Source organism: Panthera leo, chromosome E1 (assembly GCF_018350215.1).
Source record: "Panthera leo isolate Ple1 chromosome E1, P.leo_Ple1_pat1.1, whole genome shotgun sequence".
NCBI lineage: Eukaryota > Metazoa > Chordata > Mammalia > Carnivora > Felidae > Panthera > Panthera leo.
In genome coordinates this window covers 55006627-55018265 of record NC_056692.1, presented here as the reverse complement: position 1 = coordinate 55018265, position 11639 = coordinate 55006627, and the positions used below count along the sequence as shown (strand labels likewise).

The 11639-nt window shown below is 56.4% G+C and overlaps 1 protein-coding gene across 1 annotated transcript; it reads right to left on the bottom strand.

Moving 5' to 3' along the window:
• Window positions 1–3273: 3273 nt before the first annotated feature.
• Window positions 3274–10834, bottom strand: OTOP2 (otopetrin 2). The gene is made up of 7 exons (XM_042917036.1): window positions 10799–10834; window positions 10276–10622; window positions 9593–9729; window positions 8482–8540; window positions 7872–8005; window positions 5395–6272; window positions 3274–3514 (listed from the first exon to the last, which is right to left on the bottom strand). The coding sequence occupies exons 2-7, from the start codon at window positions 10586–10588 to the stop codon at window positions 3344–3346; spliced, it is 1692 nt and encodes a 563-aa protein (XP_042772970.1). The 5' UTR covers window positions 10589–10622; window positions 10799–10834; the 3' UTR covers window positions 3274–3343.
• Window positions 10835–11639: the final 805 nt, after the last annotated feature.

Sequence of the window (11639 nt, the reverse complement as noted above, 5' to 3'; positions counted from 1 at the left end):
TGAACTTGAACCCTCCAAACCTATCACAGGCACGCTGCTCTTGCTGACCGACTCTGCCATTTTCTGGGGGAACTTTCAGCACCACAGCCATGGACAGAGACCCTTCCCATTAAATGCTTTCCATCCGGACCCAATCCCAGAGACTTTAGAGATAATCTTTATCTGTCCTCCAAGTTGAGCAAGCATGAGACTCACAGGGACACCTCCCTGCTCCTTTTGTCCCAACCCTGACTCTTTCTTCTTGCCTTCCCCACAATGTCCCTCATCTTCCCAGGGCAGTAGAGCCTAATGAGCCCAGTTCTGGCACTTACTATCTCTGTGATCTTGGATAAGCTACTGAGACTCTCTGTGCCTCAGTTTCCTCATATGTAAAATGGATGTACAACTATGAAATAGTACCTGGTGCATAGAAGATACTCAGTAAAGATTTCTTGAACGAATAAATGAAGCACTTAATGCATAATGCCTACCTCATTGGGGTTTCGTGAAAATTAAATGATTTAACGCGTGTAAATGCATATAGAGCCATGTCTGGCACACAGAAAACTCTCAGTGTTAGTTATCTGTGTCTTTCCTTTCAGTTCTGTGGAGGTCCTGGAGAGACTGGAAGGGTCAGGATTACTGGTAAATTTCAGGGGTGGTTTTTGCTTGGACTGCAGGCCTAGAGGGGACACTTCAGGACAAGGTTCCAGGTCCTCTCTCTTCAGGGTCCTCTTCCCTGCCCTCCCCACCCCCAAATCCTACCCTCCAACGGCCGCTAGAGGGAGTCCTGGAAGTGGTCGAATTCGGTCTGCGGCGGGGAGGGTGCCAGGGTGGGACAAGTGGGGGGCGCGGGAAAGAGGCTAGGGCACCCAGGACTGACAAGGAGGAATCCGCCGCCCTCTGGCACGTCCCTTGGCGCGACGCCAGTCCAAGGGAGGGCCCGGACACCAAACTGGTTTGTGGGTCGCGATTAGAGACAGGTGATGATGAAAGCCGCGGAGCCATCGGGGCGTGGCGCCTGGCCCGGAGCCGCAGGACCAGCTCGGGAGGAGGCAGCTGAGCGCGGCCTGGGACCTTGGGGGTTTCTCTCCGAGCCACTCGAGGGACTGTGGTGCCCGGGGCAGCTGCTACACATATACCTCAGACCAGATGTCCAGGCAGCCCCAACCCCACAGCCCTTTACCCAGCCATCCTGGGTTTTGCTTCTTCCTGGCCTTAGCACCCACTTTTGGCTGTGCGCCCCCAGACCGGCTGGGGTGGGACCCGCCCTGCTGATTTTTGTGTGCCCCCTATTCGCGGAAAGAAGGTGGGCAGCGGAGCCAGGGTTGGGGTGCGTTATAGAGAAGGGTTGGTTCTCAGGTCGCCAGGGGTTGGCCTCCCCCTAGCCATCCCGCCCTCCCTCCCTTACCCCTACAGTCCCTAGTCCTTGAACCCGAAGCAGGTGTAAATGTCAAGGATGGGCCCGCCCGGGAAGTCCCGCCGGCAGTCGAAGGGAGCTCCGGGGCCTGGCGCCGCCGCCGGGAGCCTTACCTGAGGCCTGGGCTGGCATCGCCCCCGGCTGACCGACTGCCGGCGCAGCGCGGATCTTCAGTCCAGGTGAGGCCCCCGGGCCCGCACCGATGCCCCCGACGCCCTCCCCTGCGGGACTGCGCAGCCGCTGCTCAGGCTCCGTGGCCCATCGATTTTTCTGTTGACTTTGGGGATCTCATTAATCCTTCGTTAATTACCCAGCCAGGGGCTCCCAGACGGTGCAGCCAATAGCGAGGCAGCTCGGCGGGCGGGCGGGGCCGGAGGCCGTGCGGGCTTAGGGCCTCAGGGTCAGAGGACCCGCGGCCGCCCGCCTCCGGGGTGGACTGGGGTGCACCGTCCTTAGGCCATTAGGCCTCGGCAAAGGCTCTGCGGGGCTCAGGCCACACTTTCCTACGGCAGCCAAGCAGGGAACAGACTGGACACCCCCCCCCCTCCCAGGTTTGGTGTCGCCTTTTCCTGTACCCCACCCAGCACCTGGTAGGGGTGCGGTCTTGCAGCAACCTCGCCACTCCACTCTGTCTCCCTAAGTCGAACGTGAACTTGGGGCAGAAGAGACCTCATTCCAACCCACAGGAGGCGGGTGGGGTGGGGGGCAGCCGCCCCCTCTGGCCCTCCTCACTCCTCCTGCAGCCTCTGAGACCTGCCTGTCTCATTCTGCGGGCAGAGTCCGGGCGCGGCTTCCTCTTAAGCTCCCTGTGTTCTACGTGCTGCTGCCCCCACACTCCCCACACCCCAGCCCCCACCGCTGTCCACCGAAGTGGTCACCGAAGTGACCCTTCGGCCCCTCTAGCCTGTCCCCCTTCACCTCGCTGTGGCTGGACACCGAATCTTCCCCCTCTTCTAGCTGGCAGGGTCTTCTCTTCAATCTCTGCCTGACTTCCTCATGTTCTCATGCTGCTAAATCTACCTATGCCTTTCCTAGATTAGAAGCCCATGGAGTCGGAGTGGTGGGTAAGAGAAGGACCTGTTGTAAGGTTCTGTGTCCCCCGACACCTTTTAAACTAGAACAGCCCTATTTATGTTATAAACTTGGGTTCCTGAAATATTTTATTTGAGGAAAAAGAAGTTCTGCTGTTTGAAAATCATTATGCTTAGCAGAAAGGCTCTGTGACCTTGGGCAAGTCACTTTGCCTCTCTGGGCCTCTGTTACTTTCTTTGTAAAATGGTAGTTGACCAGGTCAGTCCTTCCTAACCTTTCATGGCTCACGGAACACATAAACAAATGTATTTGTCATTTGAGAATAAGGGGAAGAGGAAGACGGCAGCCTGGGTACCCCGTCCAGCCCCTCCCAGGCACCCAGGTACTGGTCTGTAGCCAGTCTATAACTCACACTTGGTTCACCCACTGAAAAGCTTGAGACTTGAGAATCTCCAGGGTTCCTTCCAGCTCTGACCCACAAGAGCCTCTCTGGCAATCAGCTCAGACAGGGAAGCTGAGACAAGAAGTGGGGGGCGGAGGGGCAAACTGCAGGTGTTTCCAGCTCCAGGCAGCAGTCCCGGCCAGGCCACAAGGCTAGGATTAGGGGTGGCACCAGAGCCACGGACACTTGCAGATCTTGCCTGGTCCTAGATACTATGGGGAGAGGTCTCCCTTCCCTGGTCACTCCATACCCCAGGGTCCTGCTGGGGTGGGTGGGTATGTCCTGACTATGATTTAAAAACTCATCCTGGAAAAATAACTTTTGTGAAAATTCTACCCTGGGGCCAGTGGGGAATGGGTGGTAATGTGGCACAGTGACTGCCAGCCTGGGGTTCTCTCCTGGGGGGGTGGGGGTCTCTGAATAGACACACAAGCCAAGCCCCACCCCTGTGCGTGTCTCTCTTGGGGGCTTCAAGACAACACGTAGACCTCCAGCAGACTGGAGACAGCGTGCATACGGTAGAAGATGCCGAAAGGCAGGCAGATGTTGACGATGGCTGCCCAGAGCGAGTAGCCGTAGAAGTCCACTTCCACAGTGTTGCTGAAGTGAGGACGGGCTCCGAAGGCAGGCATGATCCACAGCTGTGCAGAGAGAGGGGCGCATGAGGACCTGGCCCGGCTGGCCTTGAGGGTCATTTCTCTGGGCTTTGCTGGGGCAGGGGTGTGGCAAGATGGGGGTCCCAGCCCTCCAGTTTGTTGGACGGCAAGGGCTGGGTGTTGGTGAGTGGGGACCTTTGGCGTCTTGGGTAGGACCTGGCACTCACTTAAGCAGCTCAGGAAATGCAGCCAACTGAATTTGCTCACCCCCAGGCTGGGGCTCCCCCTGTGATCACATCTACCCTGTTATTATGGCTCATTTGTGAGATGCGGAGGTGGGGAAAATAGATGATGTGAGAATTTGGTACAAATGGCTAAATCAGCAGCTCTGCCCTGGAGAGATGTATGCCCGGTGTTGGTGGAGCCAGACAGGCTCAGGGCGGGGGAGGGGGTATGTCAGGATCCACCCAGAAGTGTACCCCCCACCACCCTCCATGATCTCTGTTCTCCAGCTCCACCCCTTTCCCAGGTCTGGGAGGATGTGAAAGCTGGAATCATGCTTCCTCTCTGGCTGGAGCTCAGACGGTTGGGGTGTGGGGTATGAGGCAAAGAATGACGGCTTCTGGGCCAGCCCCACCCTCTTCAACCCCAGTTCACTGTGCCCTTGGACACACACAGCCCCTTTCTGAGCCTCTTTGGGTCATGCGAAATGAAGGGGTTGGAGACGATGTTCCTAGAGTTGACCCAGGAACAGATACCTGGAGAAAAACAGCCTCCCAGAAGGTGGTTCTCAGCCTGCAGTTGGGACCTGGGGACGGAAGGTGAGGGCAGGGCCGGGCTGGGGGCGGGCTTCCAGGTTGGCCCAAGATATAAGGAGGTTTTGAGCCTTATTGCTTTTACTGGAGGGTCAAAGATTGGTGATCACTCTTTTCCTTCTTCTTCTTCTTCTTTTTTTTTCTTTAACAGATTATCTGCTGGTTGGGAAGTATTCACAGTGGGGACACACTAAGAATGCACCCAAGGCAGGCCTGTTGGTATATTTTCCATAGCGTGCACTGGTGTGGAATCACTCTGGAGATGTGCCCAACATCGGGATAGACCCACATTAAGGGTGTTTGTATATTAGGGATCTTATTCTGTTGGAGGTTGCAGCTGAGAGGGCCATTTTTATATCGAATGAAGCTTCAGAAGACGTGTTCTTTATGTGGGATGTGCTCACACGCGTACATGTTTACATATGAGAACTTTCCTTCCTGGGGATTAGATCCATACTGGAGTATTTCTCTATTAGGTTATAGCCACACGAGGGGTATTTCCTGATCGGGGTGTGCCTTCATGGAGAGTGTTTTTGCCCTGGAGTGGAGTCTGTTGCTAACACAGGAGTTTCTCTTAGTAAGGGGTTTTGCTGAATTAGCAGGGAGGGGGCGCTGTTGTGAACACCCCCCCTTCCAGGCCAGCCCGCAGCTGCGCTCTGCTGACACTGCTCGCACTTATGCTGGTCTCTGCTACTTCCTGATGCTGCTCCAATTATCCTGAGAAACAGGCTGGTCACAAGTTCCCAGGAGAAGTCACACCTTCTACCTAGGGGTGAGGGCACCCCCACTCCACATCACAGCTCCCTCTCACCTCCACCCAGCCCCCATGCCAGCATTTCCCGGGGCCCTTCCAGTTCCATCTGCAGCCTAGACACCAGAAGGCTGGGATTTCATTTTCCCTCTCTGCCCTGAGATGCTGTTTGCCTGGGGGCTGCATCTGACCCTCTCTGAACCTCTTTTTCTCCTAGAGAGCTTTAGTGTTTTCGAGTGGGCTGGGGGCAAGACAGAGAAGGCCGAGTGAATAAACCTGGAAGAACATCCTTCCTTGGCTTTCTCTTCCCCCCAGCCCATCCCCATCTCTCCACCCAACCCCGACCCTCAGTTACTCACGATGACATTGCAAAGCAGGAGAAACAGAGAAATGTCCTTCAGGCACCGGCGTCTCCAGTGTCCCCTGGGGGCCAAGATGACGGCCACTGCTTCCTGAGCGCCCTCTGGGCTGGGACCAACCAGCCTGGGGGTGGATGGGCAGGCAGGCAAGGTGTGGAGGGCATCCAGGTTGGCAAAGGTCAGGCCATGGCAGGGCTCCTTGGGGGTGGTATCACGAGGCTCAACCCCGGGTGGTCCCCGGTGGAGGCTCTCGATGATGAACACATTCTGGAAGGTGTGCTGGGCAATCATGAGCAGAGCATGGGCTAGGTTGAGCCCCCCGAGTAGGTCCCTGGGTGCGCCCACCACCACAGCTACAATAGAGTAGTAGGAAATAGCGTATTGACCCAGGGCGGCACCCATCAACAGCGCCACGTCCAGGGTTCGAGTGGGGTTCTTATGGTGATCCATGGCCCGGCGATCAAAACGGTAGATGACTGAGCCACTCAGGCTGACCAAGGTCATGAGGCCCAGACAGATGATGTTGAAGCTGTAATAGATGACCAGGGCCTGCTGGGTGCGGCCCCCCTCCCCACTCACTTGGACCTCGTAGATGATGAAGACGGCCAGCCCCACCACAAAGAGCATCAGGCCCAGGATTGGGCCAGCGAAAAAGGTCTCCCGGAAGAGGCTGACCCGGGACGGGGTGTGGCCGTGGCCATGGGTGGAGGAGGCCAGCAGCCTGCCCACATTCTTCCACATGACATACAGCATGGTGGAAGCAAAGAGGCTGTACTCAATGTTAAAGGGATACAGGTAGAAATAACCCTGCTGGAAGATCTGGCAGATGGCTGTGTTGCACGGACAGTCTCCTCCCACCGAGCTGCCTGCACGCTCCGCTGTGGAGAGAGGGGCACAGAGCTGGACTGCCCTCCCGCCTTCCTGGAGGCACCCCACCTGAAGAGCCTCGCCTTTAGACTGTGACTTTTGTTAGGGTGGAATCACAGTTGGACATGTTCACTACCTTATCCCAAACACCTGCACTGGGCCTGGCATGTTCATTCATTGTACCAGGTATTTATTGAGCGCCTACTATGTGCCAGAGATGTCAGTAAACAGTAATAGTTGGCGCTCGATGAACACACATCTGTACTGCAGAACTGCCCTGTGTCCTTTAGGCAAACATTTCCAATCCTTCCCAGCTAGTAATCACCCCTGGCTCCCCAGCATAGGAGAATTCTGGTCCTGAGAGATGGTGGCCCTCCTGGGAACCCCGAAAGTTCAAGCTTCCTTGCAGCTCTCCCCAACATCCGACTCAGCCCAGAATGTGAGCTGCTTTGCCCGGGAGTCTCCTGTGACCTCCCCTCATTTTGGTTTGCAGCCCATCTATAAGAACATTGCAGTGTCCAGAGTGCACTTTATAGAATGCCTTGGATCTTGGCAAACATCTCTTTCAATCCCCAGAACTATGCCCGCTGGGTTTGCAGGTGCAGAAACTGAGGCTCACATAAGTAAAGTGTGGCTTGTGAGGGCAGAGCTATTGACCTACCTCCCAACCCCTGGGTAGATGCCTTTCTAATGCGCCTCTCTGCACGCCTGGGGCCCCAGTATGTTAAGTTGGCCACCTCTTCGGGTTGTTTTAAACCATCCTCAGGAACTCTCTGTATGTGCAAGGTGGCCCTTTATCAGTCCTGCTGGGCTGGGCTCTCCTCTATGCTTTCCGTTCCTGGACCCTTCCATCCTGTGTGTGTGTGTGTGTGTGTGTGTGTGTGCACGCGTGCGCATCTGTGTGCGTGTGTGTGTTCAGGCAAAGTCCAGTTGGACCTAGTCATCTAGTCTGGTCCTGGTTGGTGGGAGACCCTGCAGAAGTCGAGAGAACTAGGACCAGGGGGCCTATGGACCCTATTTTTCCTCAGTATAGCATATTGGTTCAAAGCAAAGATGGATCTCAACACTAGTTCTCCAATTTCAAGCTCTGTGACCTTGAGTAAACTATTTAACCTTCTATGCCTTACTTTCTGTATCTGTAAAATGGGAATAATAATAGTGCCCATCTCACTGGGAAGTTGTGAGGGTTAAGTAAGACCAAGTGTCTAGGACACAGCACCTGACATACAGAGTCAGTAAAATGTCACTATTGTCGTTGTGATTATTCTTTCTAGCTTCTTCTTGACAGGCTCTAGCCCATGCTTCTGCCATCAAGCCAACTCTGCCTCCCTTCCCTTCTCTCCACTTTGATCACCCTTGCCTTTTCATTCTGGAGCCCACGTCTTTGGTGGAATGGAGACCTGAACCATGGGGCCAAGGCCGCATCCTCCAGAATGAGAAGATGCCCCCTGACACCCTCCCTCAGGTGTCACCTGCGCCTGTATGGAGCCTGGAGGAGGGGAGGCTCTCCTCCCTTGGGAGGGCAAGGGAGACTGACTGTCCTGGTGCACAAGCATCCAACCCAAGGCCTAGAAGTCCCAGACCAGGGTTAATCTGGAGTGAACACTCACGGTCAGGAACGAAGCGGTGGTGGCTGGTGTTGCTGTGGGAACTGTCATAGGAGTGAGTCTGGTGCACGGACTCGTCCACCACGGCCGCCATCCAGATGGCCAGGTTGGTGGTGAGGGTGAACATGAGACCACACCTGTTTGGAGAGGGGGAGCAAAGAGGCCAGTGGGAGTCTGGCCCATCGTGGGTCCCTGGGGCAGATGGAGAACTGGGGAGCTAGACTAGGAGATGATGCCGGGAAGCAAGAAAGCGGTCAGGCCCCTGTGTGAACAGAGAAGTTGAGTTTGGAAGGCACTCTAAGTCTGGCCAGGATGCTACCCAAGAGAGGGCGTGGGGCGGGGAAGGGGTTCAGAGGCTCAGGCCACTGCTGCTCCCTCTTCTAGAGGAAAGCACATATAATTTACCACACAACCCATCCCACCAAAACACACAGGCACACACATATACACAGTACACACAGCACAGGACAAAATGGTGGAACTCTTGCTGGTGAAGCAAAGGGGCCTTGGTTGAAACCACACCCAGGCGGCAGAAAGTGGACCCCAGGCCCCAGGTTGGAAAGCCCTCATCTCTCATGCCAGATGGGCATTGAGCTGTGGAGCAGGGACTCACCGGGTCAGATCCAGGTGGACGTGAATACAGTCCTTAGCGGAGACCCAGAGAAAGTAAGTCTGTTGAGAGAGAGCGGCGGGGGGGCGGGGCGGGGGGGGAGAGGTCACTCACTCTGCAGATGGGCTAAACTCTGGAGTTCCCATGTCCAAACCCAGCAGAATGTTCTCTCTACCTCAAGAACCACCCATACTAGCTTACCAAGTTTTTACAAAAGGAGTTGGGAGCTTTCTTTCTTTCTATGGAACAGTTTATATAAAATAGTTCTCGTGTTCTTTCAGAGTCTGCAAACCGTTACCTGTAAACTCTTGGCATTTTGGGGGTCAGCATCCCCTGCCCCACCTCCGTCCTTTGTTTCCTTGAAATGCTTGCTCTCACCTGGTTGCCAATAAATCCTTGTCATGGTATTTGTTGATGTGGGGGTATCTGCAATTTCATTTTACCCAAGTACCCTTCAAACCCATAAAATGTAAAAGAGTAAAACTATATAAGTACCAAAGTCATAAGTATGTTGAACTGTGGAAATCTGCACAGCAGGGGTGATGTTTCAGGAGATGGAACCCTACATGTGGTCATTCTGGTCATGATACAGGGCTGAGATCTACCTGATCTGGTCCCATCTAAGACCAGTCCTGTCTCAGCTCAATCATGAGAACTTTCAGTGTTATTTATGCAACAAATAAAAAAATATATATACTTGAACTTGTTTGAACCCTATTTCCTGAACAAATAAAGAACATATGGGCAGTAGCTGAGGCCAAACAGGCCATGCCCACAGCTGGATCCTGGGCTGAGAATGATGCCCTCTACCGGCACCCAGGGAGGGCAAGCCAGGTTCTAGGAGACATGGCAGCTGCCACAACCCAGACATCCTAGATGTTGATATTGTCACTGCTTAGGTTGAAATGAAATCACAAGACCCCTAAGTAGGAGCTCACATTTGGATATTACTTCTTTACTGAGTGCTTCCGGATTTATGGACTCATATCATACACACTACAGTCCTATCCCCACCTTATTTGATTGCTCAGGGTCGAAGAGGAGTGGAGATCTCCTGACCTCATGCCAGATGCTGGCTCCTTCCACCACACTCAGGAATACTCTTCCCACCCACCTGGACGATGACAAACACGGCCTGGGTGAGAGGGTGCAGGATCTTGATGGCTGACTGGCACTCAAAGAAACTGGAGTAGTAGCCAGTCTTGAAGACATCCATGACGAGAGTGCAGATCCCAAACAGCACCAGCCCGCCTGGGAGTGAGGGGTGGGGGATGGGTCAGAGGCAACGGTTTATAGATCTGACGATGGATGGCTAGATGGGTGGTGGGTTGGATGGTCGGGTGGATGGATGAATGAATGAGTGGGGCAGGTGGGAGGATCAAGGGACAGATGAATGGGATGGGTGAGGGGATGGATAGATGGCTGGCTGGATGGGTGGATGGTTGGACGATGGAGGGACGGATGGATGGATGGATAAATGGATGGATGGAAAGATGAATGGGTGGCAAAGGCTCTTCCATGACCACCCTCTTTCAATCTTTAGAAAGGGTGGAGAAATCCCCTCCCACCCCTCACTTCACTCTTCTTCCAAGATTCTTTCTCTTCCTCTTCTCTCACAACCGCAGCCCATGGTATTCTCAGCCACATCTAGTCCCCGGGTGTGTGCGTGTGTGGGGGCGGAGGGGAGGGACTTCTCAGCCCCCTACCTTGACGCGGACTCCACAGTTCCTCTGAGAGTCCCAGCCTCTGGCTCCCCGCCTGCCTCCCACTTCCTCCCCCCACCACCTCCCCTGGCACCTCGAAGCCAGATGGGGCCGGCGTGCGCGTCCCGGTAGGGGACGGCGTTGGGACAGCGCACGGTCCGGAGGAGGTAGAAGAGGGTCCAGAGGGAGGCGAGCAGCATCATGGTGGTGAGCAGCGCGAACACGTCCGTGTCGTACACCGCTACCTTGTTGAAGGCGCCGCCGCTGATGAGCGTGCAGGCAAGGAGCAGCACGTTCACGGCCAGCAGCACCGACAGCAGGCGGCCGCCCTTCTTCCACACCTCGCGGGAGCCTGCCCTCGGCGCCGGCGGGCTCTCCTTGGGTCCCTGGGCCAGCTCCTCGGACATGGCAGGGGCGACTGGACGAGGTTGGAGGGGGTCACTGTGGAGGAGGAGCGAACAGGACCCCGGGTCAACCCCGGGGGCACTGCGACCCTTCGGGTCTCTGGCTCGAGGGCAGAGGGAAAGAAAGGCGGCGGCGGGCAGCCCCGTCGGACCCCGGCCTAAGTCCCCACTCCCCACTCCCCAATCCGTTTTCCGTCTGGTCCGGGCACCCACCTGGCTGGGCCGGGAGCCCGCGCTGAGCTGGGGGTCAGGGGGTGACGAGCGTCTCCTCTTTCCCACAGCGGGCTGGACGGGCGCTTTATACCGGGGAGGGCAGGGTGATTTACAGCCGCGGGAGCTCAGCTCCATAAATCTCTCAGCCCCACTCACATGATCCATCTTTTCTCCGAGCTGAATTTAGGGAAGAGCGCGCGGGAGCCAGATAAGGTAAGATTTATATTTACCCGTTAAGAGGCGCCCCCCTCCCCCGCCCCCGCCGTCCCGTCACCTCGGAGCGGCATGGCTCGGGCGCAGCCCCGCACTGCGACACCCAGAGGGCACCCCGCCCCGGGCGCCCACCGCGCCCTCGGGCTCCGCGACCCCGGCCGCCCAGAGCCCCGAGCACTGATGATGCTCGATACACGCCCCGAGGGCTCACAGGCACCCGGACGCCCTCCCAGCCCCGGCGCACCCTATACCTTCGCGCCCCTCTGCTGCTGCCCCAAGATCGGGACCCCAGTGCCCCTTTCCCTGACACCCTCACAGTGGTCGAAGTTCCTACTTCCTCTATCCCTCCCCGGAGTCTTCTGCTCGGCTGGAAGCCGCCAGCCGGGTTTGGGTATCAAGTTCGCCAGAGGCGCGGAGTCCGCGTCCAGTCTTCCAGCGCCCCCTGCTGGAGCGCGGCTCCCCGACCCCGCGGTGAGGGGGGGGCGGGCAGTGGCGGTGGTGGCAGCCGGGACGCAGGGTGCTTCTCGCCGTCTGGGGGTCAGTCCTCAGACCCCTCCTAGGCCCACTGTCCTAGCGATCCAGACTGCCCTCGGACACCCCTCCCCAGCCCTTGGCCCGTCCCTTTGAC

Excerpts from the sequence above, each read along its gene's own strand:
- OTOP2 (XM_042917036.1), bottom strand. The coding sequence starts at position 10,588 with ATGTCCGAGGAGCTGGCCCAGGGACCCAAGGAGAGCCCGCCGGCGCCG. Across the intron at positions 9,730-10,275 it reads CGGCCCCATCTGGCTTCGAG|GCGGGCTGGTGCTGTTTGGG; the intron begins GTGCCAGGGGAG and ends CCTCACTCCCAG. Across the intron at positions 3,515-5,394 it reads TCCTGCTTTGCAATGTCATC|CTGTGGATCATGCCTGCCTT; the intron begins GTGAGTAACTGA and ends CTCTCTGCACAG.